Consider the following 19149-nt stretch of genomic DNA (forward strand, 5'->3'; position numbering starts at 1 on the left):
CCCCTTTCCCCCCTATCTCTTTGTCATGGGGATGGAAGTGTTGAGCGTTCTAATAAGAAGGGCTGTGGAAGAGGGATTTATCTCAGGGTGTAAAATTCAGCGTGGTAAAGGGCGGGCTGTCCACATTGCACACTTGCTCTTTGCCGATGACACAATCATTTTTTGTGAGGCAAAAAAGGAGCATTTAACGAATTTGAGTTGGATTCTGTTTTGGTTTGAAGCTGCTTCAGGGTTAAGAATTAATTTGGCTAAAAGCAAGATCATTCCAATAGGGGAGGTGGAAGAGGTGGCAGTGGAGTTAGGGTGTAGGGCGGGGCAGCTGCTTGCAGTTTACTTGGGGCTGCCTTTGGGGGCGCCAAATAAGGCCGTCTCTAGGTAGGATGGGGTAGAAGAGAAAGTGAGAAGTAGGCTTGCCCTTTCGAAAAGACAATATATTTCAAAGGGCGGGAGAATCGCTCTTATAAAGAGCACAATGACAAGCATGCCAGTGTATCAAATGTCCCTCTTTCGAATGCCTAATTCTGTGGCAAGGAGACTAGAAAAACTACAAAGAGATTTTTTGTGGGGAGGGGGAAACTTGGAAAGGAAAGCTCATCTTGTCAAATGGGAGGTGGTGTGTGGGGATAAGGAGAAAGGGGGGCTTGGAATAAGGAAGCTAACCCTTTTAAACAAAGTTTTACTTGGCAAATGGATTTGGAGATTCGCTTGTGATAAGGAGGCTCTCTGGAAGCAAGTGCTGTTGGTGAAGTATGGTCAAGAGGACTTCGGCTAGAGGACTAAAAAGGTTGTGGGTGCGTTTGGGGTGGGGGTTTGCAAGGAGATTTTAAAGGAAGCTGGATGGTGCTGGGAAAACTTGGCGTTCAAAGTGGGGAAAGGCAATAAAATTAGGTTATGGACTGACCTTTGGTGTGGGGATATAGCGTTGTCCCAAAGATTCTCGCATCACTTCATTTTGGCAACTCATAGGAATGCGACAATAGAAGAAATGTGGGACCAAAATTTTGGAGGAGGTTGGAATTTGAGATTTATTAGGGATTTTAATGATTGGGAGTTGGATATGGTAGGCAACTTGCTTCAGGTGTTGAGGGGACACAGGATAACTTGGGAGGAAGATTCGGATTTTTGGAAGGGAGGAGGAAATGGGCAGTTTAGAGTTAAGGAAGCGTACAGCCGGTTGGATAGGCCTTTGGAGGTCGTCTTTCCGAAAAATAAAATTTGGGTGGAGAGAGTTCCAACTAAAATTATGTTTTTTGCGTGGGAAGCCACTTGAGGGAAGATATTGACTCTTGATAGACTCCAGAAGAGAGGGTGGCAGCTTCCCAATTGCTGTTTTTTGTGTGCTTGTGAAGAGGAAAATGCAAATCACATTCTTATTCATTGTACAGTGGCCAGAGTGCTGTGGGACTTAGTTTTGGGCTTATTTGGGGTTTAGTGGGCTTTTCCTAAAACTGTAAAGGAGGTTTTATTTAGTTTGGGGGGTGCTTTTGTGGGGAAAAAAAGGAAAAAACTTTGGAATTTCATTCTGTTATTTATTTTTTGGACGGTTTGAAAGGAAATGAATAGATTAGCTTTTAGGGGAGGGGAGTTAACAATTCAGAGGCTTAAATATTATTTTGTATGTAACATTTGGGGTTGGGCTAAATTGTATATTGGTGAGGAGCCGTATTCCCTTATAGGATTCTTGGAGTGGTTAGCCTCCAGATAAGGGGTGGTGAGTTATTGGTTTTTTGCTTGTAAGGTCTTAACTGCCATGTATACTCCCTGTATACTTTGGGGCTAATTCACCTCTTATGAATGAATTCTGTGCTTACTTATCAAAAAAAGAATCTTTCCGCCTCCTCCACCTCCCAGTCATTTAAGGCTCTTGAAAAACGGGGATTCCAACCCCCCAACCCCCTTCCACCAAGGGGTCCCAAACATCCGCCACCCAAGCTTCCTTGTCAACAGCCAAAACAAATAAGGAAGGAAAAGACACACATAAAGGGGATTCCCCACACCATCTATCCCTCCAAAACCTCACCCTTCTCCTTATCTGGCATTGCCTTCATCATTTAGAGAGACTCTCCTTAGCTGATATGGTTCTTTTGTGGGCAAAAAGCGCAAGAAGGTGTGGAGAGCTGCTCCTCTTTATATTTTTTGGACGATTTGGAAGGCGAGAAACAAATTGACTTTCAAGGATAATGTGTTGTCAATACAGAGAATGAAATACTCCTTTGTTTTTTCGCTTTGGTCTGAGGCTAAGTTGTTTATAGTTGATTGCCCTCTAACTATGGTTAATTTTATTGATTGGTTGGGATCCTATTAAGGTTGTATTCTGGGCCAACTGGGTGTTTGTCTTCTTCTTTTTTGGCCTTTTTGGTGGTGGGTGTATAGGTATTGTATACCTTGAGTCGCTTTTTTGGCATCTCTTTATATATGAAATTCTTTTTACTTATCAAAAAAAAAAAAAAGACAATACAATCTATTACTTAAAAAAAAAATAAAAATACACAAATGGAATGGGTCCAAGCCCGTGTTTATTTTGGGTCTCTCAAGCAAAGAGGGGGCCTTGGAATTTAGATTGTTGAATTTACAAAATATCAATCCTTCAAAAGGCTTGGGTTGTTCTTTTAGTAGGATTCTTGAAGTGGTTTAATATTTAGTGGATGGGTGAGACTGTAAGATGTTGGGGTGGACAACATACATTAGAGAGAAGATAAAAAGGGAAACTTTTGGGGAAAAGTGGGTTTTGACTCGCTAATTTGAAAAAATATAGAAAAAGGAATCCAAACTTTTATAAATCGGTTTTATCTTCATCCATTTAAAAATATTTTAAAATACATGCATTTTTTCATAAGTCAAATAAATATTTCCTGAAATGCCTTTTTACTTGATAATATTAAATACCTTACAAATGTATTATAAATTTTTTATTAAATAATATGAGATACAAATCATTGTGAAAAAATTCCCTAGAATCCTCAAGTGATAAATAAAATCTTTCTAATTCCCTAATTAATAATGATTTTATGTCTTGTGTTATATAAATCCACTCACCTTCTCATCTTTTTTTAATACAATTGAATAAAAATTTTATTAGTTGACATCAACAATAAAATAAGAAATTTTAAAAATTAAAAATACAATTAAAACTAAAATGCATAAAAATTAAATACAATTAAAACAAAAAAATTTTAAAAATAAAATTTTAATACCCATTGTATTTCTAGCTCTTTCTCGATATCTATGTTTTTAGCTTCAAATTTTTTTTAGTTTTAATTTTTTTTTTAGTTTTAATTGTATTTTTAATTTTTAAAATTTCATAATTTATTGATCTCAAATCAGTTCTCACGGTAAAAAAAAAAAAAAAATTGTCAATTGGTGTTATTAACCTGACAAGTAAAAGGGTCATTTCAGGAAGTAATTATTTGACTTATGAAAAAGTGCATATATTTTAAAGTATTTTAAAATGGATAAAGATAAGACTGATTTATAAAATTTGGGGTTCCTTTTTCTATATTTTTTCAAATTAGTGAGTCAAAACCCACTTCTCCCAAACTTTTGTGTAAAGTCCTAGTGAGTTGCTCCTTGCTAAAGAAATTTGGGTCCCATGCACCTCTTATAACTTGTGTTTTTTGCATGGGAAGCATTATGTGGGAAGATTCTAGAATAAATATTCTTATGAGAAAAGGGTGGATGATGATGAATAAATGTAGCCCACTATCTTTAGTAGGTTTTCTTGAATGGTTGGGTACTTCTGGAGGCTCTTATTCTATACTCTTTTGCTCGTGCCTTGGTGGTGAAGAGAGGCTTGTTTTTCTTGTACACTTTGAGCTGCTTATTTTTGGCAGCCCTTTTATTTTAATTTAAGTTTTTACTTGTCAAAATAAATAAATGTAGCCTCTATAAAGATAGTAAAGAATCAACAATTTACATTTTAATACATCGTGATAAGACAAAAAAGTTGTGGAATCTTATATTAGCAATTTTTGGTTTGAAGTGGGTAATTCCCACACAGTGAAAAAAACCTCTTATAGGGAGGAAGGTTAAGGGGTTGGATAAGAGGCAAAGAAAGTTTTGATGCATGGCACTCTTATGCTTATTTTGGTGCATTTGGAGACGGCGTAATTGAAGGATCTTCAATGATGAAGAGTTGTCATAGCAGAGTTTGAGGAGACCTTTTTGAAATCCTTGTTGGAGTGATCTTAGGCTTCGTTGGGAACGGACAATTATACAATGCTGAATCTTTTACATAGCCTTAATTGTGGATGGATAGGTCTTTTTGTTGGCTGTCTTTTGAAGTTGCTTTTTGCTTTTTTGCTTTCTGTACCTTGTAGAGTACCTATGTACATTGGGTAAGCCCCCCTTTTTGTTAGGTGCCATTTAATATATTGTCTGTCTGCCTATAAAAAAAGGAAAGAAAGGGGAAAAAGGCAGATAGATTTGCAAAGAGAGGAGCTCTAATGCTACAGATTATGTGGATGGTTGTTTGCTCCAGAGGTTCCCCATGTAGGTTCTGTTAGTATTGATTGGCAGAGTCCGGAAGGTTCTCCATTTGTAATCTTTTCATATTTGTTTTCATTCCATTCAAAGGGTGCCTTATCCTTCTTTGCCTTTTTTTAATAAATTATTGAGGTGTTCTTTCCTATTAAAGAAGGGAAAAAAAGAAAAATAAATAAAATAAAAATTCTCATTAATGAGCTTTGATCTGCACTGTTTTTTTTCCTTTGAGATATGAATAACATTATAAAAGTTTCCTCTCTGAATCTCCCCACACCTCTCCCTCCACCTTTTTGTGAAAACACTCCTCTTTGTACTCTCTGTATCTATTATAGGACCTAAGAGAGGGGCTGATTGGAAGTAATGTATTCATCAGTTGTATCGCTGATCATCTTTATGAGACCTGAGATCAACCCCTAATCCATTCAGAGGACTAGGTCAATGGTCCAACCATCAGGTCGTATATATATATATACAAAGCAGTATAGGCACACAATTTTAGCCTATCAAAAAAAAAAAAAGAAAGGAAAACAGAAAGAAAGAAAAGAATTTTTTTTTTTTTTTTGATAAGTAAAGGATATGCATTAAAAAAGGCAAAACGCCGCAAAGCATACAAGAAGTATTCAAGGCAGCTTAGGCCTCAAAAAACAAAAACAAAGAATCACCTCCCTTTAAGTGGAAGCTATCCACTCTAAGAAGCCTATAAGGGAGAACGCCTCCTCACCTACATACAATTTGGCCCAACTCCACAAATTACAAACAAAAAAATTCTTTAACTTTTGAACGTTCAAAATCCCCCCCCCCCCCTTAAAGGCTAATCTATTCCTCTCCTTCCACACCGTCCAAAAAATACACAACGGAATGACATCCCATATCTTTTTCCTTTTCTTTCCCACAAACGATCCCCTCCAACTAGCTAAAACCTCCTTTACAGTTTCTGGAAAAACCCATTTCACATCAACTAAACCAAAAACAATATCCCATAAAGCTCTAACCACTGTACAATGTATAAGGATATGATTTACACTTTCTTCTTCACATCCACACAAGAAACAACGATTTGGAAGTTGAAGTCCTCTTCTTTGAAGTCTATCCAAAGTTAGCACCTTCCCTCATGTCGCCTCCCATGCAAAAAAAGCAACTTTAGTTGGCACCCTTGCCACCCAAATGCTTCTTGAAGGAAAACCTATATCATCAGACTTCGTCAACAAACTATAAGCTTCCTTGACCCTAAACTGACCACTTCTTCCTTTCCTCCATAGAACTGAGTCTTCCTCTAAGGAGGGTTTGAAACCCCTCAATATGTGGAGAAAGTCCCCAACCAACTCCAACTCCCAATCATTGAAGTCCCTCAAAAAAGTGTAGGTTCCAATTTCCTTGACCCGAATTTTGATCCCACATTTCCTCAACCGTTGAATTCCTTTGCGCAGCCATACCAAAGAGATGAGGGAAACATTGAGACAATGAAGATTCTGAGCACCACACATCTGTCCAAAATCTGATCATGTTGCCCTTCCCTACTCGAAATGTCATGTTATCCCAACACCACTCTGATTCTTTCCAAATCTCCTTCCAAACCCTTACTCCAACCGCCCCATTTGCCTTTTTGGGCCTCCAATCAAGACCCTCCTGCCCATACTTCACCTTGATCACTTGTCTCCACAGATTATCTTTGTCACAGGCATACCTCCATATCCACTTGCCAAGTAAAGCTTTGTTCAACAAAGCTAGCTTCCTAAGTCATAGCCCACCTTTATCCTTGTCTATACATACCACCTCCCATTTAACTAGATGAACTTTTCCCTCCCTATTTCCCCCTCCCCACAAAAAATCCCTTTGCACTTTCTCAATCCTTCTAACAACAACCTTGGGCATTCTGAAAATAGACATTTGATAGATTGGCATGCTAGCCAAAGTACTTTTTATTAAGGTGACTCTTCCTCCTTTAGAAATATATTGCCGTTTCCAAAGAGCTAGTCTCCTCCTTACTCTTTCCTCCACCCCATCCCATATATAAGGCACTCTATTTGGGGCCCCTAAAGGAAGACCCAAGTACTGAGAAGGTAAAGACCCCACCCTGCAGCCTAGCTCAACAGCCAACTCCTCCATCTCCACCACCTCTCCAACTGGAATGATTTCACTCTTGGCTAAATTAATCCTTAGGCCTGAAGCCGCTTCAAACCAGAATAAAATCCAACTTAAGTGAGTTAGATGATCCTTTCTGGCCTCACAGAATATAATTGTGTCGTCAGCAAAAAACAGGTGAGAAATGTTCAAAGGGGGGCCACTTCCACCCTTATGTTGCATCCTGATAAAACCCCCCTCCACAGCTCTCCTGATAAGAACATCTAGCACTTCCATCCCATAATGAAGAGGTAAGGAGACAAAGGATCCCTTGTCTAAGGCCTTTAGTGCTAGGGAAGAAACCTGCAGGCACTCCATTAACCAACACTGAAATTTTAGCTGAGGATAGGCAACTCCACATCCACCCCACCCACTTAGACCCAAAGCCCATCTTTTGCAACACCTTTAACAAGAACTTCCAATTGATGCTGTCATAGGCTTTCTCTATATCCAATTTGCATATAATGCCCTTTTCTTTTTGTTTCTGCCACGTGTCTATCACTTCATTTGCAATTAAAGAAGCGTCAAGAATTTGTCTTCCCCTCACAAAGGCATTCTGAGAAATGGAAACCACCTTACCAACTACTTTCTTCAGTCTATTAGCTAGCACTTTAGCCAATAACTTGTAAAGCCCCCCCAAGAGACTAATAGGTCTGAAATCTCTAAGGTCCTCAGCCCCACTTTTCTTGGGGATCAACACCAAGAAAGTATTGTTGAGACTCTTAAGGAAAGAGTTGTGATCGTAGAAGTCTTTGAACATTTCTAAAATCTCCTCTTTAATGAACTCCCAACAACTTTGCCAGAATGCCATAGTAAAGCCGTCCGGACCGAGGGCTTTATCCCCATTCATCTCCATCAAAGCCACATGGATTTCATCCTCAGTAAAGGGCCTCTCCAAGTTCTCAGCCTCTTGTAGGCTGATCTGATCAAACTGAAGACTCCCTATGTCCGCCTTCCACCCCATATCTTCTGAAAGCAAACTTTGAAACGCATTAGCAATTCCTTCCCTGATTTCCTACTCCTCTATCAGCCACTCCCCATTGATCTTTATTCTCTCCGAAGAGTTATTTCTACGGTGAGCGCTTGCCATGCGATGAAAGAAGCCCGTGTTTCTATCCCCCTCCTTCAGCCATATTTCCCTAGAGAGCTGTCTCCAATGAGTTTCCTCCATAATCACCCATTTTCTATAATTATCCTTTGCCTCTTTCTTAAGCTCTGTTTCCTCCACAGTCAGAATTCTTTCACTTTCCTCCCTATCCCAGAATTCCACCTACTGCAAGGCTAAGGATTTGTTGCTCTCCAGCTTTCCAAAGACTTCTCTATTCCAAACTTTCAATTTTTGTTTGATTTCCTTCATCTTAGTAGCCAATTTGTAACTAGCACTGCCCCTAACCTCAATTCCTTGCACCAGCTGTGCACAGATCTTTGAAGCCCTCAACCTTAAGCCACATATTTTCAAATCTGAATGGAGTCGGGCCTCGTCTTATCCCCCCCCCCCCCCCCCCCCCCACTAACGTATTGGAAATGATCGGATACCGGACGGGGCAGCCTACACTGATTAATCCCACTGAATTGGTCTATCCAACTAGGGGACATAAGGAACCTGTCCAATCTTGCCCATGCCTGATTGTTTTGTCCCCCATTCCAAGTAAATTCTCCCCCCTGAAGGGGAAGATCCACCAGCCCAAGATCATCCACAATTTCAGCAAATTTCCTCATTGTTGAATTCATTCCCCTCTGGCTACTCCTTTCCCTCAGAAACAAAGTAATATTAAAATCCCCCCCTATACACCAAGGGTCTTCCCACAGCCCTCTAATCGCCCCAAACTCATCCCATAACGCATCCCTTTCCACTTTGGAGAACAGACCATACACTCCCGTAAAAATCCATATAGCCCCATTTTCTATGTTCCGGAATCTGCAAGATAACGTAAACTGACCCTCTTCCCAATTTAGAATATCCAAAGACCTTCTATCCCAGCATATCAGAATTCCTCCCGAAGCCCCTTCCGCATTCACAGCTTTCCAATCTAGGAATCTTCCGGAGCCTATACTTCTCGCAATGCTATCCGACATAGCTTGAATTTTTGTCTCCTGAATACAGATTAAGTCCACCCTCTGGTTCCTTATGAACGTCTTAATAACTTTTCTTTTGGAGCTATCATTTGCTCCCCTCACATTCCAACTCAGAATTTTCATCTTCATTAGACAATCACAATTTGGCGCCCTTTGCCCTATACCGAGCCTTTCTGTTTAATTCCCCCCTTATAATTAATGGAGCATTCCAGTCTTTTTAACTCCCTTTCAAACTTAGATTTTTCCAGTAGCTCTTTACTATGGATTTTCTCCCTTTTTTTTCTGATTTTGGTCAGAAAATTCAGGATTTCCTTCTCCAACCCCTCCGTGGGGAAACCCAGGAATTGGCTGAATTTCGCCAAACCACTCTCCTCCCATTTGCCCTCCTGCTCACCTCTCTCTGTTTGGGTATCATATATGTCTCCGACCCAAACATCCCCCTGCCCTTATCACTGCTACTTTTATTTGCTCCCAATTCCTTGCATCCATTGCTCCTTTCATTACAGCCCTCATACACCGTTAACCACATTGTATTATCAGCCCGAGCTTCCTCATTCCAGTCCCCAAAATGATCAAAAAACTCCCCCCCCCGGAGTCCGATAAAAAAGAATAGAATTGAGATGAGAGGTCCCCAAAACCCTTTTCCCCCAAGAGCACAATCCCATTCCATACCTTATTGACTCCTCTTCAAGCGCCTTATCCGTCTCTGATATCCTAGCCACTCCATTTAACTTCCTCATGTCCTCAGTCTCCCGCGCAACAAAAGGCTCTGGCACATGAGGATTACCTGGAGTGAGACCCGTCAACAGTAAGTCCTTCTTCTGAGAGTTATTTTCGTCTTGGGATGCTGAGGAAGTTGGGCCCTCCCTTAGCTTTACAACTATATCAGATTGTTGGGTACATCCCTTTGAGTTTGGGCCTTTGTCTGACAATCGGGCTTTTGGCGACTCTGGGCCTATAGTAGAGCAGCCCACCTCATCAAGCCTATGCGACGGGCCTGCTTCTGGGCTAATCTCGCTTGCAGCCACACCTTTCATCTTCAAGCCCATGACTCCGCTCTTCAGACCAGGCCCACCAACCCCTCTTGGCTCCTTTGGGTTCGTAGTTGGGCTTAAGAGATGCATTGCACCAGTTGGAGCCCAAGACCGGGTTATCGGGCTTCGAACTGCACTGGATAAACCCGACCCGGTCCAACCCCCTGCTCACCCGTCCCATCATCTGACGGGTACAGGGTCTTGAGCCTCACACTCACCCACCCCTTCGTCACTCGCTTCTCCACGCGTGAGATCTCCTCACCCCTAACCTCACTGCTATGACGACCAGCTTCTTGTCTGCAACTCCTCCTTAGCACCGGACGACATTCCCACCATAAGGATACAGCGTAGACCTCCTCCTCCGCTTCGACTTCCAAGACACTCGGTCTAGCTTCGCCTCTCCCTCTCACTAAGATTCTGGCCCACTGGAGCTCGCCCATCGTTTTCGTTTGTTCGTCGACTGTGATAAAGCCACCACATTCATCCCCCACTTTCTTCAAAATCTCTGGGCTCCAAAGCGAGACTGGGAGCCCAACTAATCTCACCCAAATTTCCTTTGTCTCTTCCTCCTCTGTCCAACATCCACTCCTAGGACTCCAGAAATCCAGTCCAGGTACCTGGACTCCTTCCATCGTGCGATTTCCGGAGGATACAACACGACGAGCCTCTTCCAAATCTTCAAAGTCCAGCAGAACCCTTCCCTTTTATAACTTAGCCAACCCTAAGCTACCTTTAAGCTCCCACGATTTTGCCCAAAGCTATCCCAACTTCTCAAGATCATCTTCTCCCCCTGAGTTATCTTTCCTACTCGCCACGACACAATGTTCCAATTTCTTTAACAATCCTATTGATTCCTCCCTTTTCACCTTCACTACGATTGTGTTTGGGTTACCCGACAGAGCTCGTTTTGCTATTGTTGCATACGATCTCCCCCCAACAGTCTTCCCCATGTCCTTTCCTTCCTGGGTTTCTGGTTTACTGCCAAAAGAGCCTACCATCTGGTTAAGCTTCTCCGCCATGGTCATCCACCCCCTTTTATCCCTTCTGCCTCTCGGGATGAAAATGCAGAACCGTTTCCTCTCTAGATCAAAGACCCCTAGCCGAATAAACCCCCCCGCTTTGTTTATCCCTCGTGACATAGAATACATTTGACCCTGCTCCTTCCATTCCCTTCCCCATCTTGCTTCTTTCTCATCCTTGATACAGTGATTCAGTCCTTCCAAGAAAAACCCTAGGCTGTCCGATCCCAATCGGACCCATGACGAAACCCCTCCCTTCTTCTCCACAATGAGGACTTGGATTTTTCCTTTTCTATCGTCCACAATAATCTCGAACGCATTGGATTCCACTATGAAGCTGCACTCCTTCCTTCTGCTTCGCGGCGCCGACCCCTCCTCCTCCTCCTCACCATCACACTCGCCTACGCACTCTCTCTCGCCTTCTCTCGCTCTCTCTCTCTCTCCCATTTTTTTTAGAAAGAAAAGAAATTATAGGCGCATAATTTAAAAATAAATAAATTGATTTTTTTTTTTAAATATATATTTTTTATACTTAATTATTATAGAAACAGAAAAATTTGTAGGTAAAAGAAAAGGATTATGAAGGAGGGTGGAGATCTTTAAGGAAATAAAAGAAGACTAAAATCTCTACTCCTGTATATAGCATTCAAGCAAATAACTTCAAACAAGTTTGACTTATTACCAAGCACTAATGATCAACAAGACCCTCCACCAGTGATGATAGCAAATTTTCCCTGGTCCATTGCAATCATACTAAAAGACCACTATAAAACTCCTATATCTGACCCCAAAGAGAAGATGAGAAATGGAGTTTGTCTCATGTTTCTGTGATGTAGCTCTGTCTGTTTTAATAGCTAGGCCTTCCTCTCAATCCAAATTGTCCATGGGTGGCACCCACTGGATTCTAGCTAAGTAGGAAAGATGGTGCCACTTCCCAAATGCAATAGGACAATGCTACCACAATCCACTGATTTCCTACACTTCCACCAAGAGTGCATCTATTAAGAAAATGAAAAAGGGTTTTGTGTACGAACCTTTGAATTTCACTAGACCCTTTTATGTTACCGTATAGGTTCTATTTTATTTGAGAAGGCTGATTGCTTTAAAGGTATCATAGTCTAAATTGAATCAGTTGTAGTCTTGTGGTTCATCAACCATGAAAAAGTTTTCACTTTCGAGAGAGTTCTAGAATTCCAAATTAAATGGTGTGGCAAACAAATTGGGAATCCTTAGGGAGAGAGAAAGAGAGAGATTTCATGGAAAAGATGTCCAACCTATCCAAGGATCAAGTTCTCTTAAGGGGATAAGACAGTTCTCAAGAGAAAACAACAGATAAGCAAGATCGTGATTTTCTGGAAGGACTGCCCATCCTTCATTTTTTTTTTTTTTCATTAGCATCTGATTAAGAGAAAAATGGTTTATCAGAATTGTTGTTAAAGGTTCACTAGGTCCAAGGTGCAGCAACTCCCTAGCTGTGACACCTAAACTGTCTAGCCACACATCTTGCTTTTGTCTTTTAGTAATTTTGTTTTTTTTTATTTTTTATTTTTTATTTTTTTATTTAAGTTGCTCATGGTAGAGCAACATCATTTTGGTCCTATTTTTGAACTGAACATATTTGATAATATATGAGCTCATGACAAATGTTTGCATGTCAAAATTTCCAGTATTACATAAAATGGCACATGCACCTTAGGTTGCACCTCACTTTGCTCAAGTGCAAGCCTTAAATTGCACTTTATGTGTGTGTGTGCGCAGGCGCGTGCATGCTTGCGCATGATGGATACATATGTATGCAAACTGTTATTTAATAATGATGTTTTTCTGTAATGTAGTCTATCTTTTCACTTCAATTTCTAAGCATTTTACATTCTGTACCTCTTTTAGTTAAGTTCTTTATGAAAGTTTATTGTGAATTATTTGTTTTCTTTCTTCGTGATAAAATGTGTACTTTTTATTTTTATTAATCTTACTCTAAAATGTCCCTGGATCATGGCTTTGGGTGGTTAGGAGATTGGCTGAAATTGGGTTAAGTCCAGGTTCAAAAATCTCAATCTTCTAAGTGATCCGTCTAGCAGGGGGAAGGGGAGGGGGTGGTGGGACTGGAATACTGGACCAATCAGCATAATGGGGGGTCTGTATAAGCATTAGGAAGGATGTTGATTAGAATGCTTTCATAGGAGGGCATCGGATTCTGGATGCTTTTCTGATTATGACTTGGGCAGTCAACTCAAGGTTGAGAATTGGGTTGCCAGGTTTGAATTGTAAATTGGATATTAAAAAGGTATAATAATTTTGACCAGGGTTTTCTATTTTATCTGCCTATCTGTAGGGCCTACATTGGAAGCTTTGTAAGGTCTGCTCAATTGAAGCAAGTCATTGTTATTGACTTTTTTCTTAACATAAGGAGCTTCAAACTTCCAAATGAAATTGGTTGGAAAGACACTGAAGACAAAAGTTTAGATACAGATGAAAAGAAAGATATGACAGTAAATAAGTTTGAGGAATATAGAGAGAAAAAAGCAAAAAAACTAGGTTGCTTTCCTCTTTAGAAGAGCAAATGCTATATTTTTCTTTATTATATACAGCCATCACAACCGCCTTCTTCTGGATGTCTTGTTCCCTTCTGTCGCTTGAGACATGATTCTTGGGTGATAGATCATTGCTTTTGCTCCTTGGACATTGGAATATAATGAATAACCTCAATTTATTTCTCTTATTAAATTTTCATGTTTTCTTGGGCACATTGCTTTTGCATTTTTAATGTTCTGATACTGTCTATTTCCCCCTCACTGGGCACAGATTCTGAAATGCAGAGCCACATAGAGAAGACCCTTGTTACTGGTCATACTTCATACAAAGTATCCCTGTCGGTATGACTATTACAACAAATACCCCTAGTTTATAATTCTTTGTTGATCTTGTTTTGCTATCAAAGTCTTATCAGAAACATATTTTTTTTAATTTCACCTTCTTAAATAGCTTAGCCTGAATCTTTTAATTTTGCAGGCTGGATATCTTGATATATGGGAACCAGCTACTTTGGCCATTAAGAGGGAAGGTTACAGCATCAAGTGTACTGGACCTAGTGGTGCTGTAGTCTCTGAGAAGTTTTCATCAGCTACAAATGTATGATTACTTATTTGCTCAATTTTTTTCTATTGTTTGAAAAGCTATCCACATAAAATGGTGGTCAGAAGGACTTCCTGTGGTCTTAGGAATAACAGAGGCTATTTGGTTACTGTTGTGTTAGGCTTAGGGGAGATCTCTTTTGGGGAAGAGAGCTTCTATTGGCAGGTGGTTGTGGTGCTTCCCTAGATAGAATCGGTCTTTACACTATCAGGTGACTAAGAGCGACTGCAATTTGCAAAACAGTGGGTGGGGTGCCAACTATGTAATTAGAACTCCACTTTGGTGTTGTTGGAAAGCTATATCTCATTGTTACTAGGATTTTTGCCTCCATACTCATTTTGTGTTGGTCATGCAACAACCTTGAGTCTTCAATGACGAGTAAGACACATAAATCTAGAAAAGTCCTATGCCACGATGAATGAAACAAAATTGTCAATACATAGCCTATTGCACTAACAGAGGAGATGACACCTACAAATACCATTATGTAGACTAAACCTTTTTGTGTAGGTCTCCTTGTATGGTGGAGGAGTTTGGTCATACCATAATTGGTTTTTTTGTAATTTGTGGGAAGGAACTCCCATCCTTCTCATGTACTTTTTATTCATAATTAATACATCTTTTGTTTTTAATAAAAGAAATATATACATATATATATTAAAGAATTGAAGGAATAAAGAGAATGAATTTTTCCTTGATTTCATTCTATACAGACCTACAGATTTGTATAATTATTCGTAGCACCAAAAATAGGAACCTTTCTAACCTAATTACATTAGATCCCCTTGATTACATGATTGTCCAAATTCTCTCCCAAATTGTAAAATTATACAGTTAAAACCAACCTAATTTCATTCTTCCACGCTCCCCCTGAAGTTGGTTAATAGATGTTTTCCATTCCAAGCTTGGACAAACTTGCTTGAAATGTTGTACTACTTAAACCTTCAGTGAGTATATATACAAGTTGACAATCAATAGATATATAAGGAGTATAGATCAATCCACTATGTAGTTTCTCCTCACTTAAATATTTATCTATCTCTATGTGTTTTGTTCGATCATGTTGTACTGGATTATATGCAATACTGACTGTATACTTGTTGTAGTAAAGTCTTATTAGTTCATTCCATTTAATCTTCAAATCTTCTAAAATGATCTTCAATCATAGTAGTTCACAAACCCCCTGAATCATTGCACGAAATTCCACTTATGCACTAGATCTAGCTACCAAACTCTATTTTTTACTTCTTCATATTACCAAATTCCCACCAAGAAAGGTGCAATATTCAATGGTTGATCTTCTATCAACCACAAATCCAACATAATTTGCATAAGTGTATGCTTCAAGTACTAACCCTGATCTTTGTTTAAATAGAATTTCCTTTCCTGGAGACCCTTTAAGATACTATAGCACTCGACTAGTAGCTTACAGATGAACCTCTTTTGGACTGTGCATGAATTGGCTAATCAAATGCACAACATATGCTATATCCAGTCTTGTGTGAAAGAGATAAATGAATCTCCCAACGAAATGTTGATACATCTCTCTATTTATAGTAGCATCTTTCTCAGCCTCTCCAAGCTTATAATTAGGATCTATCAATGTGCTTGTTGGCCTATATGCCAAGTTCCTTGTTTCTTTGAAAAGGTCCATTACATATTTCTACTAAGAAATAAAAATTCCCTACTTAGAATAACCAACTTCAATTCCTAGGAAGTACTTCAACCTTCCCAACTCTTTAACCTCAAATTCCTTGGTTAAGCATTGTCTTAAAGTTTATCTCTCCTTTTTATCATTCCCCGTCACGATAATGTCGTCTATATATACTAAAAGATTCATAACTCCTCCTGAATCTGAATGCTTAATGAACAATGTATGATCCCCTTAACTTTGTTTACACCCCCACATTCTTCATCACTTTGGCAAACCTTCCAAACCATGCCCTTGAAAACCGTTTCAACTCATATAGAGCTTTCTTCAATTTACACACCTTTTCATTGTCTAAATCACTCCCAAATCCAGTAGGACTTCCATATAAATTTCTTCTTCTAGGTCTTCATGCAAAAACACATTTTTTACGTCAAACTGTTGTAGATCTCAGTTATAATTAGTTGTCAATTATAATAGAATTCTAATAGTGTCCATCTTGGCAATTGGAGCAAATGTCTCTAGATAATTTGTACCATATATCTTAGTGTATCCTTTAGCCACCAATCTTGTCTTATACTTTTGTAATGGCTCATCTGCTCTATACTTAATAGTATAAGCCTACTTGCATTTGGCTGACTTTTTTCCTATTGGCAAATCCACCGACTTCCAAGTTTTATTCTTCTCCAGAGCCTCCATTTCTGCATTCATGGCCTATTTCCAATTTTTGTTAGATAAGGCCTCGGACAAGGTAGTAAGAATGTGAATATTGTTCAAACTCGCAAGAAAACTCTATACGACAAGAAGGGAACTTAGTCATAGGCGATACGATGTTCAAATCTCATAGACAAAGCACTTTTGGAGGAGGCTTCCAGGTACCTAGCTCCTTCTTCTCATTCTTTTTTCCTTATGGGGGAGTGGGATCATTCTTCTTCTTCTTCTCTCTCAGGGTTGCAAAGGACGCTTGTTACCACTGGTGGTGGCTCTGATGATGGTTGCAGTATAGGTGAGGCGGAACTAGACCCGATAAGGGTGATTTTGGAGAATGGGAGGGGGATGGAGGGCTCTTGTTCTTTTGGTAGGGAGTTGGGGGTTATTAAGGAGGTAATAAGGGCCCTGTTGGAAAAAGATTTGTGGGGTGGACTGTTGGAGGAAGCGGGAGTGGCACCACTTTGTTGGTCATCCAACTGTTTGGAAAGGTAATAACAGCCCTAATTAAGAAGCATAAGGTGGATCTGGTTTGCTTATTGGAAACCAAGATCCAAGAAATGTCAAGTGGGCTAGTGCGCAATCTAGGAGTGGGGAGATTCTTAGAGTGGGGTGTTGTGAACGAGCTACTGGAGGAATTGTTGTGTTTTGGGATAACAAGGTATTGCAATTGGTTGGAATGGAAGTGGGCAAGTTCTCCCTCTTTTGTCGGTTTAAGAATTGCGAGGATGATTTTAGTTGGATTTTTATAAGGAATTATGGTCCTACCTTGAGGAGGGAAAGAGATTGTTTCAAGGGTGGTCTTTGGGCTATAAAGGGGCTTTAGAGTGACCCTTGGTGTGTCGTAGGGGATTTTAATATGATCAGCTATCTTGGAGAGCATAGTAGAGGGAGATTGAATTCAACAATGAGGAGGTTCTCTAAGGTAATTAGAGGATTTAGAGTTGAAAGATTTGTCGTTGGTGGGGAGTCCCTTGGACTGGTGGTTTGAATAATCAATCCATGTCAAGGCTTGACTATTTCTTAGTGTCTAAGGGGTGGGATTGCTGCTTTAGTGGGTTAATGCAATGTGTCCTACCTAGACCAGTGTCTGGCCATTTCCCTTCTAGATGGGAGAGGACTGAAGAGAGGCTCATTTCCTTTTAGATTTGAAAATATATGTGGCTAAAGGAGGAGGGCTTCAATGACCTTCTAAAAACGTGGTAGGAGGGGTACAATTTTAGTGGGTCCTCAAGTTTCATCTTAGCTGCAAAATTGAAGGCCTTGAAGTCAAATCTGAAGGAGTAGAACAAAGGAGTTTTTAGCAAGATTGAAGTTAGGAATGCTGTCTTTGAATCAAGTGGTCTATTGGGATACAAAGGAGAAGACTAGTACCCTATTATAAAAAATGGGTTTTGTTAGAAGAGATTTTGTGGCAGCAAAAATTTAGGGAAGTGTGGTTGAAGGAAGGGAACAAAAATACCATTACTTTCATAAGATGGCTAATGCCCATAGAAGTAGGAGTTATGTGGGCAGAATTAAGATTAATGGGTTTTGGCATTTAAATGAGAATGCTACTAAGGAAGGAGTGGTTAGAGCCTTTTAGTTTTTGCTTTTTGATACAAGGGTTGGCGCCCTAGGTTAAATGGGTTATTGTTTGAGAATTTAGAGGCTCGGGATGCTTTAAGATTGGAAGAGCCTTTCTCAAAGGAGGAGGTTTTCAGTGTCATGTCGGGTTTCAATGGGGATAAAGCACCAGGGTCAGATAAGTTTTCTATGGCCTTTTGGCTATTCTCTTGGGATTTTGTGAAGAATGAGGTGATGAGCTTTTTCAAGGATTTCCATGAGCACAACAATTTTGTTAAAAGCTTAAATGCAACATTTTTAGTTTTAATTCCAAAAAAGGGGGGTGTTAAAGACTTAAGGAACTTTAGGCCTATTAGTTTGGTGGGTGGGCTATACAAGTGGTTGGCCATGGTGTTAGCCAATAGATTAAAAAAGGTGGTAGGTAAAGTGGTGTCTAAAGCCTAAGGGGCATTTGTGGAGGAAAGACAAATTTTAAATGCAGTGCTTATTGCTTATAAAGCCATTGATTCGATCTTGAAAAATAACGAGTGTGGTCTTTTGTGCAAACTTGACATAGAGAAGGTCTATGATCATGTGGATTGGTCTTTCCTTCTTATGGAGGGGATTTGGGGATAAATGAATCGGGTGAATCAAGTGGTGCATCTCTACAACAAGTTTCTTTGTTTTAGTTATGGCACCCCTACAGGCTTTTTTCAAAGATCAAGGGGATTGAAGCAGGGGGATCCTCTCTCACCCTATTTATTCATGATTGCAATGGAGGCATTCAATTGCCTCTTGAAGAGGGCGGTGGATGGAGGTTTTTTATCAGGTTGTAAGGTGAAGAGGAGTGGAGAAGGGGTTTAGATTTCCCATTTGTTGTTTGCTAACGATACTCTAGAGTTCTACCAAGCCTCTCAAGATCAGATGACCTATCTTTGTTGGTTGTTTATATGGTTTGAGGCAATTTCAGGATTGAGAATAATTTCAATAAAGGCAAATTAATTCCTATGGAAAGGGTGAAAAATATTGATGACCTTGCTTATGAGTTTGGATGCAAGGTGATAGTCTCCCGTCCACTTACTTGGGACTCTTTTTGGATGCACCATTTAAATCAGTGATAGTTTGGGATGGTGTGGAAGAGTAGTTCTATAGAAAATTGGGTATGTGGAAGAAACAATACATTTCCAAAGAAGGAGAACTACCCTAATTTGAAGCACTTTATCTAACTTGCCCATTTATTTTATGTTTGTTGTGCATGCCAAGGTCAATTAGATTGAGACTAGAGCAGGGATTTTCTTTAGGGAGGTGGGGCTTTGAAGCAAAAACCACATCTAGTAAGATGGGTGATTGTTTGCTTAGATAAGAATAAAGGGAGTTTAGGTCA

General features: G+C 39.8%; 1 protein-coding gene across 3 annotated transcripts in view; it reads left to right on the forward strand.

Annotated features, from left to right (window-relative positions):
• LOC117918545 overlaps positions 1 to 19149 on the forward strand; it is a 67810-nt gene that overhangs the window by 39814 nt on the left and 8847 nt on the right. For all 3 annotated transcript variants that reach the window (XM_034835273.1, XM_034835274.1, XM_034835272.1), the window contains 2 exons: positions 13535 to 13605; positions 13742 to 13861. In XM_034835273.1, coding sequence (XP_034691164.1) covers positions 13535 to 13605; positions 13742 to 13861 — 191 coding nt within the window. The remainder of the gene's footprint in view (positions 1 to 13534; positions 13606 to 13741; positions 13862 to 19149) is intronic.

Source organism: Vitis riparia, chromosome 7 (assembly GCF_004353265.1).
Source record: "Vitis riparia cultivar Riparia Gloire de Montpellier isolate 1030 chromosome 7, EGFV_Vit.rip_1.0, whole genome shotgun sequence".
Lineage (NCBI taxonomy): Eukaryota > Viridiplantae > Streptophyta > Magnoliopsida > Vitales > Vitaceae > Vitis > Vitis riparia.